Raw genomic sequence first — 14,207 nt, 5'->3', positions numbered from 1 at the left:
TACCAAAATACCTGCTGTGCTTCAGAAGAGTCCCCCATTACCTCTCACACCTGGGATGAGCAATACCTAAGTGAGAGAGAAATCTCTTCAGACCTAAAAATGACAACTTTAAAAGATTATGCTTAGAGGCACTGGATAATTCCATCTCCTCAGTACTATTTTATCTTGACGTGAAAGACCCGGAAACATCTTCTGATTCCTCACAATCTTTAAGAGACTGTTGTGGGTATTAAAAAAATGTAGCTGGCTGATTCCAGCATGATTCATAAATTTGAACACTTTACTGATAAATACCATGGTTCATTTGTTTTCTATAGTAAATAAATGATTGGCTGAGGAAAGACAAAACTGTAAGAAGATTAAAGTAATTAAACGGCCATGAAGTTTGGGTGCTTGTTGTTATAGCAGTGGCAGATAGAACAAAGAACCACAATGTAAAGAAATTAACAGAAAAAGGAAAATATCTAAATTGGATTTTTTTCATTTTCAAAAGAAAAATTGAGTAAGCTAGCCAACTGCAAATGTTTTGGAAGCCTCTTTAGAATTACATGTATCTTAAAGGGATCCTGTCATCAGAAAACATTTTTTTTCAAAACACATCAGTTAATAGTGCTACTCCAGCAGAATTCTGCACTGAAATCAATTTCTCAAAAGAGCAAACAGATTTTTTTATATTCAATTTTGAAATCTGACATGGGGCTAGACATTTTGTCAATTTCCCAGCTGCCCCTGGTCATGTGACTTGTGCCTGCACTTTAGGAGAGAAATGCTTTCTGGCAGGCTGCTGTTTTTCCTTCTCAATGTAACTGAAGGAGTCTCAGTGGGACATAGGTTTTTACTATTGATTGTTGTTGTTAGATCTACCAGGCAGCTGTTATCTTGTGTTAAGGAGCTGTTATCTGGTTACCTTCCCATTGTTTATTTGTTTGGCTGCTGGGGGGGGAGGGGGGGTGATATCACTCCAACTTGCAGTACAGCAGTAAGAGTGATTGAAGTTTATCAGAACACAAGTCACATGACTTGGGCAGCTGGGAAATTGACAATATGTCTAGCCCCATGTCACATTTCAAAATTGAATATAAAAAAATCTGTTTGCTCTTTTGAGAAATGGATTTCAGTGCAGAATTCTGCTGGAGCAGCACTATTAACTGATTAATTTTGAAAAAAAAATGTTTTTCCTATGACAGTATCCCATTAACCTTTCCTCACCCCTGGTCCCTCCATGGTAATGACAATTTTCTGTTTAGAATTGCCCAATGGCACATACTACTTGAAAAATAATTATTTAGATGAAGCAGGGCTTTACATATGAACTGTTTTATGTGATATATTTTTATAGAGACCTACAGTTATGTGTTGTCTTCTCTGTACAGGCTTGATAAAAGGGAAAGATTGAGCCCAAAACTTTGCCTGCTTGTCTGACCTAATACATTCAATTGTCTGTCTTTCTCTGTACTAGGGAGACTAAAGGTCTCAATACTGACTTATCTATAACACAACCGAAGAAGGTGGAAGAGTCTTCAGATGTTAGGAAAGGTGCACCTGCAGAGGAGATGCCCCCACCAGCCAAAGTGGCATGGACAGAGGGAAACGGAGGCCAAGAGCCTGTAATGGCAGTTGCTGCTTCTGCACCCCCTCTTCATAGGACCCAGGCAACCCAAAGAGGCCCACAGCCTGAGCAAAAGGTAAAACGCCTAAAACTCAACACAATAAAGGCTTGCCATACATTCTAAGGAGATGTAACACATTCCGCAACATGTCACTTTTCACTTATAAACGAAGATATTAATAGCCTTTCCTAGTATGCCCTCTGTATCCCCCTGCACCCTCACATACTAACTGTGTTGATCTCCTACTCAGAGCAGCTTCCTGAATAACACCATATTTGCAGGCAGGCTGGGGCACTGTTTACCTTTTACCTCCAGTCTATCAGAACATTACCCTCCACTAAGCATAATCACATTGACAAAACTGTTTCATGTCAGTGTGGTGGTGGTGGCTGGGGCGGAGGCAGAGGGGAAACTTTTATTATCTGGATTAGTACTGGCAAATTATTCTAAAACTATGAAAATATAGACCAAATGAAAAGCTGCTAAAATAGGCCATTTTATAAAGGTTAAAAAAGGTTTATTACCCCTAAAGCCAGCAGGTATGGGTTTCCAGGTTCATATCTTGGAAATCTTATGGCACCTGCTACATCCACTTCAGACACAGGGAGGCACATTTATCAAGGGTTGAATAATTCATGTTTTTTAAAATAAACTCCCAGTAACATGAAATTCGACCAATCGAAATTTATTAATAAAACCACATTTTTAAAACGCAGATGAATAGAATCGACCCGAAAACTCAAATCGAAATTTGAATTAAATTCCATTTGAATTGAAAAAACTGGATTTGAGTTTTTCCTCCAAAAAAAACCTTGAAGACTGCAAACAACTCAAAATTGATCCCTGGACCTCTCCCATTGACTTAAACAGCAATTCGGCAGGTTTTAGGTGGCGAATAGTTAAATTCAAGGTCTTAAAGGGCCTGAGTATGATACTCGAAAATCTAATTCAAATTTTTTAAAAAACAAATCGAATTTGAATAACTCCCATGTCAAATTTGACAGTTTTGACCATAAAAAAAAAACTTGAAAATGTATTACTGGAATATGAATAGGAGAAGGCCAGAATAGAAGGATTAGTAATAAAAAGTAACAATAGCAATACATTTGTAACTTTACAGAGCATTTGTTTTTTAAAAGGGAGTCAGCAATGCCCATTTGAAAGCTGCAAAGAGTCAGAAGAAAAAGGCAAATAATTATAAAACTATAAAAAATAAATAATGAAAACCAATTGAAAAGTTGCTTAGAATTGGTCGTTCTACAACATAATAAAAGTTATCTGAAAGGTAAACCACCCCTTTAAGGGAAAATATGTGTTCTGGTAGATTTTTCCACACTATTTTAGATTTTTTCAATTTAATAGTGCTATAACTTGCCCATGCCTTCTTCACAGGAGAAACCGACAGTGCCCCAGGCAATGACTTCTCTGGAAGATGAGGATGAGGCATGGCGCCAGCGCAGGAAGCAGTCCTCCTCTGAGATCTCACAGGCAGTAGAGAGAGCAAGGAGACGAAGGGAGGAGGAGGAGCGTAGGATGGAAGATGAAAGGCGAGCTGCTTGTGCTGAGAAACTTAAACTTTTGGATATGAAATGCCGCCCTGCACCTGATGAGGTGGAGCCTGCTGTCAGTATGAAATGTGGAGGAAATGATGGTGAAGAACTAAGAAGCCAGACTCCTCCAGGTATACTGTGACATCTGTGTGAATGATAGTATAACAAAATTGTGGCCTAAAATATTGGCACCCTGCACTCAGATAGCTTAGAATGTGAGCTATAATAAATTGATGTAGTGCAAAATAAGTTCAAAGATTCTACAATTCCTTGTTTCACTGTTATTCCATTTAAAGCTTAACATGTATTTTCCGATTTGAAAAAAAAGCACACTACAATGTATTTAATATTGTGCATTTTAATGTTGATACAGCATTTAATATTGTGCACTAAAATGCCTTTGTAATGTCTTGATTTTATGATGCTGTGCACAGACTCAAGGCACACAGCACTATGGGCAGCAGAGCAACCCCATAATGTCAGCTCATCTCCTCCCTAATTCATAGTGTTGTTTTCTGTTAGGTTTAATTTTTCCATGTATTTTATTTCATATGTCCACATATATTAGAAGAAGGTTGCCTTTTACAGGTGTGTTTTGGTGAACTCCAGTCAGAACTTCTTATGGTTTTCTGTCAGCAGTTGCTTCTTCTTGGGTCTTTTATAACAGAAAACAAAGCAGCCGCTACTAGCTCTAGGCTATAGACACTTGCACTATTGAAGAACGGGTGCATGCTTCCTGGTGTCTTGAGCCGCATGATGTTTATCAGAGCACACGTCACATGACTGGGTGCAGCTGGGAAACTGACATTATGTCTAGCCCCAGGTCAGATTTCAAAATTAAATATAAAAAAATCTGTTTGCTCTTTTCAGTGGAGTAGCACTTATTAACTCATGAATTTTGACAAAAACATTTTTTCCTATGATAGTATTAATTTAAAAATAAGCAACCTCCAGGCCATTGCTTGTTTTTTTCTACCAATTTCACTTTCTCACAAATAGATTTCAAACTGTTGCATCTTGTGTGTGAATGTCAACATCTGTCTAGTATTGGCTGAGGGGTTTTCTCTACAGTTTAAACAATCCCTCTCTTAAATATTCAATCAATTCTTCTTAATTGAATTGCGTACATCGGACTCAGGTCTTGGAATGGACTTGTAGACTTGGTATGAAGCCCTGCAAAACCCAACCTGAAATCCTTCAACTGAAAATTGCATACACATTACCAAGGGAATGCTCCCCTAAACAATATGGCAAGGAGATTGGGGCACATGGGAGGAGTGCAGTTACATCAAGAAAGGGAAAGAAATTGCCCACCTAAGGCAGACTATTGTGATACTACATTTTATAGTTATTATAGATATGGGTGTATATTATTTATGTGAGAGTAGGGAGGGGTGTGTGTATGGATGCTGTGTTTTCGTTTGGAGGGGTTGAACTTGATGGACTTTGTCTTTTTTCAACCCGGTCTAACTATAACTGTTATTGGAAAAAGGACTTTGATTATACAGCTTTTCATGTATGAGTGATGGGAGTGATTCATTTGGGTGGATGGTGACTTACACAGTATAAAAAGATGTTGTGTTCAATTATAAACGACCTGTAACATCAAAAATTTTTTGTTTTTTTAAATTTGTTAGTAGACATCGAAAAAAAAAAAACCACCAAGACAAATTAAACTTTAAAGTCTTAAAGTTTATTAAATAACTTACCGAAACTCTGCTTGCGCTCCTCTTCAGAAATCAATCGGCGATCCATCCAACGCTCGATTTCTCCATTGAGCGCCACACAATGGATCGTCGGCGTGTCGCCTTTTCTGAAGTGGAGTTTCGGTAAGTTATTTCTTAATAAAGGCTTTGCGATTTTAAAGTTTAATTTGTCTTGGTGGTTTTTTTTCTATGTATACAAACAAATTTTTAAAAACTTTTTTTGATGTTACTGGTCCTTTAAGAACAGTGGAAACTCTTTGTCTTGATTGTGCCATTTCTTTACATCCAAGTATTTCACTCCAGTTTTATCATATTTAGCTTATTTAACTAATCGTATTGTGCCACACACAGAAAACACTTGTGTTGAAACAATTCCGGGTACACAGTGCAGTCTCTAAATTTGCTCAAAATACATATACATAAAGGCATTTGCAAAACCAGAGCCATTGCCACCCCCTTTACAACACCAACTCTACTCATATAAACATTTCCTACGTCAGCTATAACCCCCTGCGGAGGCTAACTGAATCAGTACCAAAGAAGTATATAACAATGCAGCTTTAACTATGTATAAGGATGGCTGAAGGCGAAACGAAGGCTGTTGCTTCCAAGGGAGGGAAGCCCTGTGTCCCCCAAGACACTGAAGAGAAAAGGATTTACTAGTGAGTAACACAAAATCACCTTTTCTCTTACAGCTACTTGGGGGACACAGGGACTATGAGGACATACCAAAACTGTCTCTTATGAAACCATGTGGACAGGAAGCCAAAGCCCTCTAATTTTAAACCACCTCTGCCTGCAGCACCTTCCTGCCAAAGCGTGTATCTGATGCCGCAGAAACATCGAAATCGTAGAACTTGGCAAATGAATGGATAGAGGACCATGTTGCTGCCTTGCATATCTGGTCTGCTGAGGCCTGGTTCCTGAATGACCAAGAGGTACTGACTGCTCGAGTGGAGTGTGCCCTTACTCTTAAGGGAGCTGGCATACCCCAAGCCACATATGCTCTGCAGATGGATTCCTTAATCCACCTGGCTATGGTGGTTTTGAAAGCAGGTTGTCCCTGACGAGAGCCCGATGGAATGATGCTGGGACTGAGGAAAGAGGTTCGAATGGAGGTTCCTGAAGTGCTCAGAGGACAAGATTCAGATCCCAAGGAGCTCTGAAGGGGGGGAACCATGCGGGTAGCCCCCTGGATGAAGGTCTTGATGTCTGGCTGGAGGGCCAGACGTTCTTGAAAAAGTACAGAAACTGCCGATTCCTGTGCCTGATGGAACCCAGTACTATTCCCTTGTCTAATCCAGACTGGAGGAACTTGAGTATGGAAGGAACCAAGAGATCCCGAAAGGGAATGTTGTTGTGTTGGCGCCAGTTTGAGTATAGTCTCCACACCCTATTGTAGGCCCAGGATGAAACCGTTTTTCAGGCAGCCATTAGCGTTTTGATGACTGTATGGGAAAAGCCTTTCTCCCGTAGGATCAAGGCTTCAACAGCAAGACCGTCAAATTGAGGAGGGGCAGTCTGGGATGTAGAGCTGAGCCCTGGGATAGCAGATCTGGAATTAGTGCAAGAGTCTATGGCTCCTCCTGTGTCATGACGATCGGGTCTGAGAACCATGTTTGACGTGGCCAATAAGGGGCAATGAGTATAGTCCTTACTCTTTTCCTCCTTATTTTCCATGATGACTCTGGGAAGAGGAGGGGAATATGTAAGCCAGTTGGAATGACCAGTGTGTTTTCATTGCATCCTTTGCCTCCGCTTGTGGGTCCCTTGTGCGAGCCAGGTACCAGGGACCTTTGTGATTTAACCGGGATGCCATGAGGTCGACAGCCGGGAGTCCCCACCTTTCCACAAGCCTGTGAAAAATCTTGTTGTTCAGAGACCATTCCCCCTGAATCTATTGTCTGTCGACTCCGGGAATGTAAACTGTCGATAGGAGAGGGACATTATGTTCTGCCCAGTGGAATATTGTGTTGGATTCTCTGAGTGCCTGAGGGCTCTTTGTGCCCCTTGGCGATTTATGTATGCCACTGCTGTGGCGTTGTCCGACTGGACTGCCAGTGGAGAGAGCTCTACAAATGGCGACTAGTTCCAGTATGTTTATGTGGAGGGAGGACTCTGTTGGTGACCAGAGGCCTTGTGCTGTCTGTCCCTCAAAGACTGCTCCCCAGCCCGATAGGCTGGCGTCCGTAGTCCGTACTCGCCATACCGGATTGGCGAGGGGCCTGTCCTTGGTCAGGTGACTGTCCACCATCCACCATGTCAGAGAGGCTCTGGATTGAGGGGATAAGGGGATCATTAATAGGAGACTCTGACCCTTGTGCTACCGGGCATGGATGTTCCACTGGAGTTCCCTCAAGTTGAACTGGTAGGTTGAACTGATGCGGAAGGTACCGCATCAATTGTTGCCACCATGGAACCCAGCACTTACATGCAGAAGCAGTGGGTTTGCGAGTCTTGCTTAGATGATGGACCAGGTCTAACAGCTGGTAAATCTTGTCTTCTGGGAGGAATATTCTCTGGAGCTGCATGTCGAATGTCATTCACAGGAATACCATGGGTTGACATGGAATGAGAGGATTTCTGAAGGTTGATCTTGTAACCGAACACTTGTAGTAGTGCCATCGCCAGCTGCAAGTGAGTTGATCAGCTGATAAGTGGGTGCCTTGATCAGAAGATCAGGTAGGGTGTGATTGAAATCCCCCTGGATCTGCTGCTTGAGACTGCCATGAGTTTGGTAAATGCCCTGGGGGCTCAGGTCAGCCCAAAGGGCAATGACTGAACGGAGAGACTCCATCTTGACTTTGTGGGGGGGGGGCTTTGAGGAGAAATATTTCTTGTGCAGCATTTACTTCATACTGACACGTTCCTATGATTTTTATCACTTTAAGAAGGACCTTGCGCAAATTGGGTCCTTGGGTAACCTGGACATAAAAAACAGTGAGGTGGGGGCTGAGAAAATTCTGTGTGGTATCCCAGAGATACCACCTTGTGGACCCAAGAGTCCTTGTCAAGTTCGGGGCCGAATAGTATGTTTCCTTTGAATGGAATGGACGTTAGCGACTTTTTAGACGATAGGTCTGCGGACCATAGCTTTAACCACAGGGAGCGCCTTGCAGGTATGGCTAGTGCTGAGGCTCTGGTGGTGAGCTGTGCTGTGTCCAAGGTTGCCTCACTGATATAAGCACTGGCCTCTTTGATCTGATTCGCCAGCTGTGCCATTTCCTGGCGTGAGGCGCCCGACGTTAGCCCGTCTAGCAGGGAATCCGACCATGTCTGCACGGCTCTGCTGACCCAGGCAGAAGCAAAGATAGGACGCAATGCTGCTCTGGATGGGCTAAAGGATGAACGCAGGATTCCTTCAAGTTTCTTGTCCATTGCGTCCTTGAAGGAGGATATATCTGAGACTGGAAGGGTGGTGTTTTTAGATAGGCAAGAGACTGGTGCATCCATTGATGGAGCTGTGGCCCACTCGGTTTGAATAATGGTGTCCAACTGGGTTTGAGAGGGGAATACCTGGGACACTTTCTTCAGAGAGATTTAATGTCTCCAATACAGAGGAGATCAGGGTATGCACTGCCTCAGATGAGGAGTGGTGGGACTCTGCTTCTGTCCCTGTTCATCGGATAACTCTCCCTTGCTTAGGGATTTTTCAGGGGCAATGGAGCCTGGTAAGGAAGGATGGCAACTCTCTTCCTCTGAGAAGGAAGTCTTGAGATGCCATCAGACAGTTGGACAGCCCAGTCAGGGGCAAGCTGGGAACCCTCTGCAGAGGCTGTTGGCCGTGGGCTAGGGGTATCCCTGGCTGTAGGAGGGGGCCCGCCGAGGGTGCAGTTTCCCCCAGTAGCAGAAGTACCCGGGATGGCCGTCAAAGGTGCCTCAGAGGGATTGCATTTCTTGCACAGGGGTTCTTTATGCCCCGTTGGTAATCTTTTACAAAATTTGGATGTACTCCTGGTGAACAAGCCATCGCCCACTCCTTCAGCCATAGCTGCGTGTGGGTAGATTATCCGCAGAGAGTGCCTGAGTGTGAGGAGACAGTTGTGCCTGCGTCCTACCTGCCCGGTAACTCGTGGCAAATGAGGACCAGAAGGGGCAGGCGCTGAGTTACCTTGCCATGGAGTGTGCCGACCAATAGGGGAGAAAGGCACGCACAAACATGCCAGAAGTGAAGGAGCCGAACTTCTGGTCCCACCGCAAAGCTGCGGTTACCGCATTAGGGACCAAGAGGGGGTCCAGCATGCAGGTGTCTAGGCTGATTGGTAAAGTAACAGGAATGAGGGTCGCGCCACACTTACCATGACGGGTAGTGTTGGTTACTTCCCGTGTACATACTTAGTAACCTTTCCGGAGCATACCCTCCTTCCAGCTAGGCGTCTGCTTCCTGAGTAAGGAGCAGGAATATGCTAGGTGACCCGTGCTAGATGCGGTTTACAGTCCTGGAAGTGAATCTATATAGGGGGACGTCTGGTTGCGCTACCTAAGTAGTGTCAGAATCATCCCCTTGCGTCCTGGCTAGTTCGGGACCGTAGACAATCATCACTGAAAAGGCCTGCTAAGGCTATGCCCTTACCTTCTGAGGACACTAGAGAAAACTGATTCAGTTAGCCTCTGATGGGGGTTATAGCTGACATGGGAGGAGACTTTTGTTCTAGTGTCCTGCCTCCTAGTGGTAGAAGCTATAACCCATAGGCCCTGTGTCCCCCAAGTAGCTGTAAGAGAAATAATAAAAAAATTTATATTTTATTTGTACTTTTCTTGTTCCTCTTGTTGAAAAAAAAAAGAAACCTTAAAAATGTCCATGAATGTATCCCTTTAAAGTTTTGTCATGAAAGTTTCTTTATATTTCCTAGAAATGGAGGCCCCACTGTCTGCTGTATCTATACCACATCCTGATGCATCTCCTCCAGTACCTGAAATGCCTCAAGTAAAAGTAGAGTGTGTTGCCCCACCATCTCGGCCTGAGATTAAACAAGAGTCAGCACCTCCTGTAAGCCGCCCACCTCCTGCAGGTCCTTCCCAGAGTGGATATGCCAAATTCCAAAAGAGCCTGCCACCTCGTTTCCAGAGGCAGCAGCAGGTAACTATACTCCTAGAATATTAGAATTGTGAATTAGAATTTCATTTTGAGAATTAGACATCGTGAGAATATGAACCCAGTAAGATGCTAAAAAATTGTCTTTTTAAAAGACCAGAAAAACTACAAATTTAAAATGTATTTATTGGTTTTCTGTGGGTACTTCGACATACCAAAAACATACAGTCAGGTTTCTCATAAAATAGTGTGTGAATGCAATAAGGACCTCAGAATAACTGGATATTTACATGATTTGGTTGTCCTGGGTCAAAGATGGCCCCCTTCAATGTAACAATGCACCTAAACCCAGTATTAGTAAAGCACACTGATTTCAACCTTAGCAGTAGTGTGAGGAGGGATAAGAGATTGAGCAGATAAGCTGCTTAAAGGAGAATTCAACCCTAAAGTTAATTAAAAAAAACCCTACCCCCTTACCCTAAATAGACCCCCTCCCCCCAGCGTAAGTGTTACCCCGGGAAAATGCCCCTAACGTTTTACTTACCCCTTGGTGCAGATTCCGGCATCGAAGTTCACAGGCGCCACGGGTGCATGTATAATGAGCAGTCATGGCAGACCGCATGTCAAAATAACTATGCTTATAATGCATGAGTTTATTTTAAGTGCCAGAAAATGTTGCTTCCTCCCCCCTCCCCAAGGCCAGTGCTGCTTTTTTTTGGGAAAATGTGCAAGGTTAAATGGCTTGACACTGTGCGTGCACACGTCTGGGAAAGAGAAAGTTAAGATGCGAGTGCTTCTTTAGAAAGTTTTCCTGGTGTGCTGCAGTTTGTTCCTGGAAAGGTGCACTGGTTTGGGGAATAACGTGATATATTTCACTGGGAGGGTAACATTTTGAATCAGCCTTTCCTTGTCCTTTAATGTCTAAATGTTGCCAATATAATAGCTAATACTGTGTGTGAGGTTTTTACTTTTTGAGGAACAAGAGGGGGAGGTTGACAGACTGTATCGTAAGTGAAAAAGGAAAGCCTGTGATGGCATGTGATCTTAAACAAGTGCAAGTGCTCTGTGCAATACTAAAAGAATAGTATTAAAGGAAAACTATACCCCCAAACAATGTAGGTCTCTGTAAAAAGATTGCAATGTTTAGAGAGACAAGGTGCCCCAGAATATATTTTAATATCTCACCGAGTAGTAGATGTGGTCCGGGTGCACCAGCCCCAGACCCCCAGCTTTAGGGAGCAGTACGCCAGAAAAATCGAAGAAAGAACAGGACTGTCCGGCACTCAAACGGATACCAATGGCACATACTACTAAAAGAGTATATTGAAAATGGCTTATTTACACGAAGCAGGGTTTTACACATAAGCTGTTTTATGCAATATTTTTTTATAGAGAAATCGAAGAAAGAACAGGACTGTCCGGCACTCCGGCACTGTCCGGATCCACAGGACCAGATAAGTTTTAATTTAAAAAAGAAATAGCTCATGTGTAAAACCCTGCTTCATGTAAATAAACCATTTTCAAATTAATATACTAATATATTTTAGTAGTATGTGCCATTGGGTATTCCTAAATATAAAATTGCCATTTTACAAAATAAGGCCCTCCCCCTGGGATCGTAGGATTCACGGTGCACACAAACAAACCAGACAAACCATACATGTTAGGTCAAATGAGCCAATTAACAGACAGAGCTCTGTCTTTTGCTTCCACACTTCTTCCTGTTCCAGTTAAAGCTGCAGTATTTCTGGTCAGGTGATCTCTGAGGCAGCTGAGAGACTATCACAAAATGGTGGTTCAAGGCAAGAGATGTAAAAGGGCAATATTTACTTAAATATATATACCAGTTTCGTGAGATTCTTTAATATGCCACTTAATATGACATAAACTGTCTGTTGCTTAAATATTCGTTTTGGGGGTATAGTTTTCGTTTAATGTAATATCTGTTCTTCTTAAGTATTTTTTCTGTCATAGGAGCAGCTCATGAAGCAGTGGCAGCAGAGCAGAGACCCTCTCCCTTCAGCTTCAGTTGGACCTCCAACCCAGCAGCCTCCAGCTCCTCCTTCACAGCCTCCACAGAAAGCGCTTTACAGCGGAGGTTCACTGGGACGGACAACCCCAGCACCACAACCACCTCATGGTCCCTTACCTTCTCATGTGAGCTATGATCCTCGCTGGGTCATGGTGCCACATTTAATTGACCCTCGCCTTATGCAAGGAAGACCCTTGGACTACTATACACCCACTGCAGGGGTACACCCTTCAGGTAAATGGACTCAAAAAAGGGCAAAGTCTATTATAGTCAAATGATACTATTTCTCCTGAGTAGTATTTACAGTCAGATCTACCAACATGGACCATACATAGTCTTTTGGAAACAGAAGGTTTGCATCATAGGTGCTTCTTAGAGAATATCCTGCACATGGTTCAATTATACCTGAGGGGCCCTTGTGTCTGGAAATGCAGATCAGGGGTTTCCATCTGGGAGCACCAACTGGCAGTAAGGCAATGGACATAGCAAGTATTACAGATGCCCACAGTTATATTACTGAATAAAACTGTAGCCTATAAAAACCTACTTATTCATGGAAAAATATACCGTAGTATAAACAGTTTAAAAGTAGGGATGCATGAAATCCACTATTTTGGAATTTGGCTGAATCACAAATCTTTCATGAAGGATTCAGCCTAATTCCAAGCAGAATCTCAACCCTTGCATATGCTAATTGTGGCAAGGAAGGGTTAAATAAAACCAGGCTCTGAGCATGTGGAAAGACTCCCCACAAATTCCTTGTTCATGTGATGGAAAATATTTTGATTTTAAGGATTTGGTTCAGCCAGGCACTGCTTAAAAAGCTGAATCCTGGATTCGATGCCCACCAAAATGTCGGAACTGCAAGCATAAAATAAATGTTGAAAGTGTTCATGTGTATCAATATGACAGGGATACTTGGGGGAAAACCCCAAAATATACAAGATCCAACATTAGTGCCCCATATCGCTATTATAGAAAGCACCCGTGTCCACTTCAAAGTTGGGAGCTTTAGCAAATCGGTCATATTCAGCTGGGATCATATGGCTGTAGACAAGTCAATTCTGCCTTTCTTTTAAATCAATTCATTTTTTGTATCTCCATGTCTTATCAGACCAGCCAACCACATCCTCATCCTTTCTGGTTTGTTAGCATTAAGTAGTAACATGCAGCATCACAAATGTTTTAATAGACAAAAGTTATCTGAAGTTTGCTTCATAAATAAACTGTCAAATGTATTCCCTTTACCGAAACGTTTATTAAAGTTTTCTGTGAATTTTTTGTTTAGAGAGGCTTTAGAAGTTATATTGGTTGCACTTTTAAACTGGTCCCTGCTCTGTTGGCTTCTTGTGAAAATAATGTGGCAAATATCTTGTGTTCTCAACTGTAAACCCTAGCAAAAATTCACTTAGTCTAATGGTGCACTGGGTGTTTTTTTTACTGCTATATATTATCAGGGGCAAAGCTATAGCAGTCTAAGCACCCCAATACGGTTGGCACTGCTTCATATAAAGTGATATGTGAAATTCACTATAAAAAAGGGATTTCGAGATCTGCTTTAGACAATGCATTTCCCATAGATCTATATTGAAAGCCATAACATAAATAATGTGGCATTTTGACCCCTTATGTTTCCACTTGACTACAGTGGCAGTCAAAAACACTGTGTGACATAGCCCATACTATTTTTGGTTTCCAATATGCAGGGTGACATTAACTAAAATGTAGCATAGAAAAAAATCTACATTGTTCACAAGCTGGTACTTATACTATGTCAGCGACACATTTGCTACTGACTAATAGGGTTGCATCAGCTAAAGGCAAGAGATGATTATAAGGTCTAGAGACTTTGCATTCACAACACTGTAATGAGATAATAAGGGTCATCTTATTATTCAGGTTTACCCAAACTCCCTCTTATTTAATGCTAGGGCTGATGACACGAGAACGCTCAGACAGTGGTGGCTCTGGATCGGATAGGTATGAGCGTCATCCTCCACTGATGAGGGAACGGACAACGCCACCTACAGACCCTAAACTTTTATGGGGAGGCGAAATGTTTAATTCTCCTGAGGCAAGGCCTCTAATGTCCTCTATGCGACAAAATATAGAAGATAACAACAGGGAAATAAGGTAAAAGGAAATAATACTGCAACTTCATTTGTTAAATGGATATCTCATATAGACTTTGTGTTCAAAAATGGCTTAAAGGAGAAGGAAAGTCGTTTCATACTTGGGGGGGCAAAATGTTAGATCACAGTGGATGTATTTACT

General features: G+C 42.4%; 1 protein-coding gene across 2 annotated transcripts in view; it reads left to right on the top strand.

The window, feature by feature from the left end:
* prrc2a.L (proline rich coiled-coil 2A L homeolog) overlaps positions 1–14,207 on the top strand; it is a 68,860-nt gene that overhangs the window by 20,133 nt on the left and 34,520 nt on the right. For both annotated transcript variants that reach the window (XM_041571926.1, NM_001087247.1), the window contains 5 exon segments: positions 1,460–1,685; positions 3,003–3,291; positions 9,720–9,946; positions 11,876–12,167; positions 13,865–14,066. In XM_041571926.1, coding sequence (XP_041427860.1) covers positions 1,460–1,685; positions 3,003–3,291; positions 9,720–9,946; positions 11,876–12,167; positions 13,865–14,066 — 1,236 coding nt within the window.

The sequence above is a fragment of the Xenopus laevis genome, chromosome 8L (assembly GCF_017654675.1).
Source record: "Xenopus laevis strain J_2021 chromosome 8L, Xenopus_laevis_v10.1, whole genome shotgun sequence".
NCBI lineage: Eukaryota > Metazoa > Chordata > Amphibia > Anura > Pipidae > Xenopus > Xenopus laevis.
The sequence above is the reverse complement of the archived record's forward strand: the minus strand, read 5'-3'. Positions and strand labels throughout refer to the sequence as shown.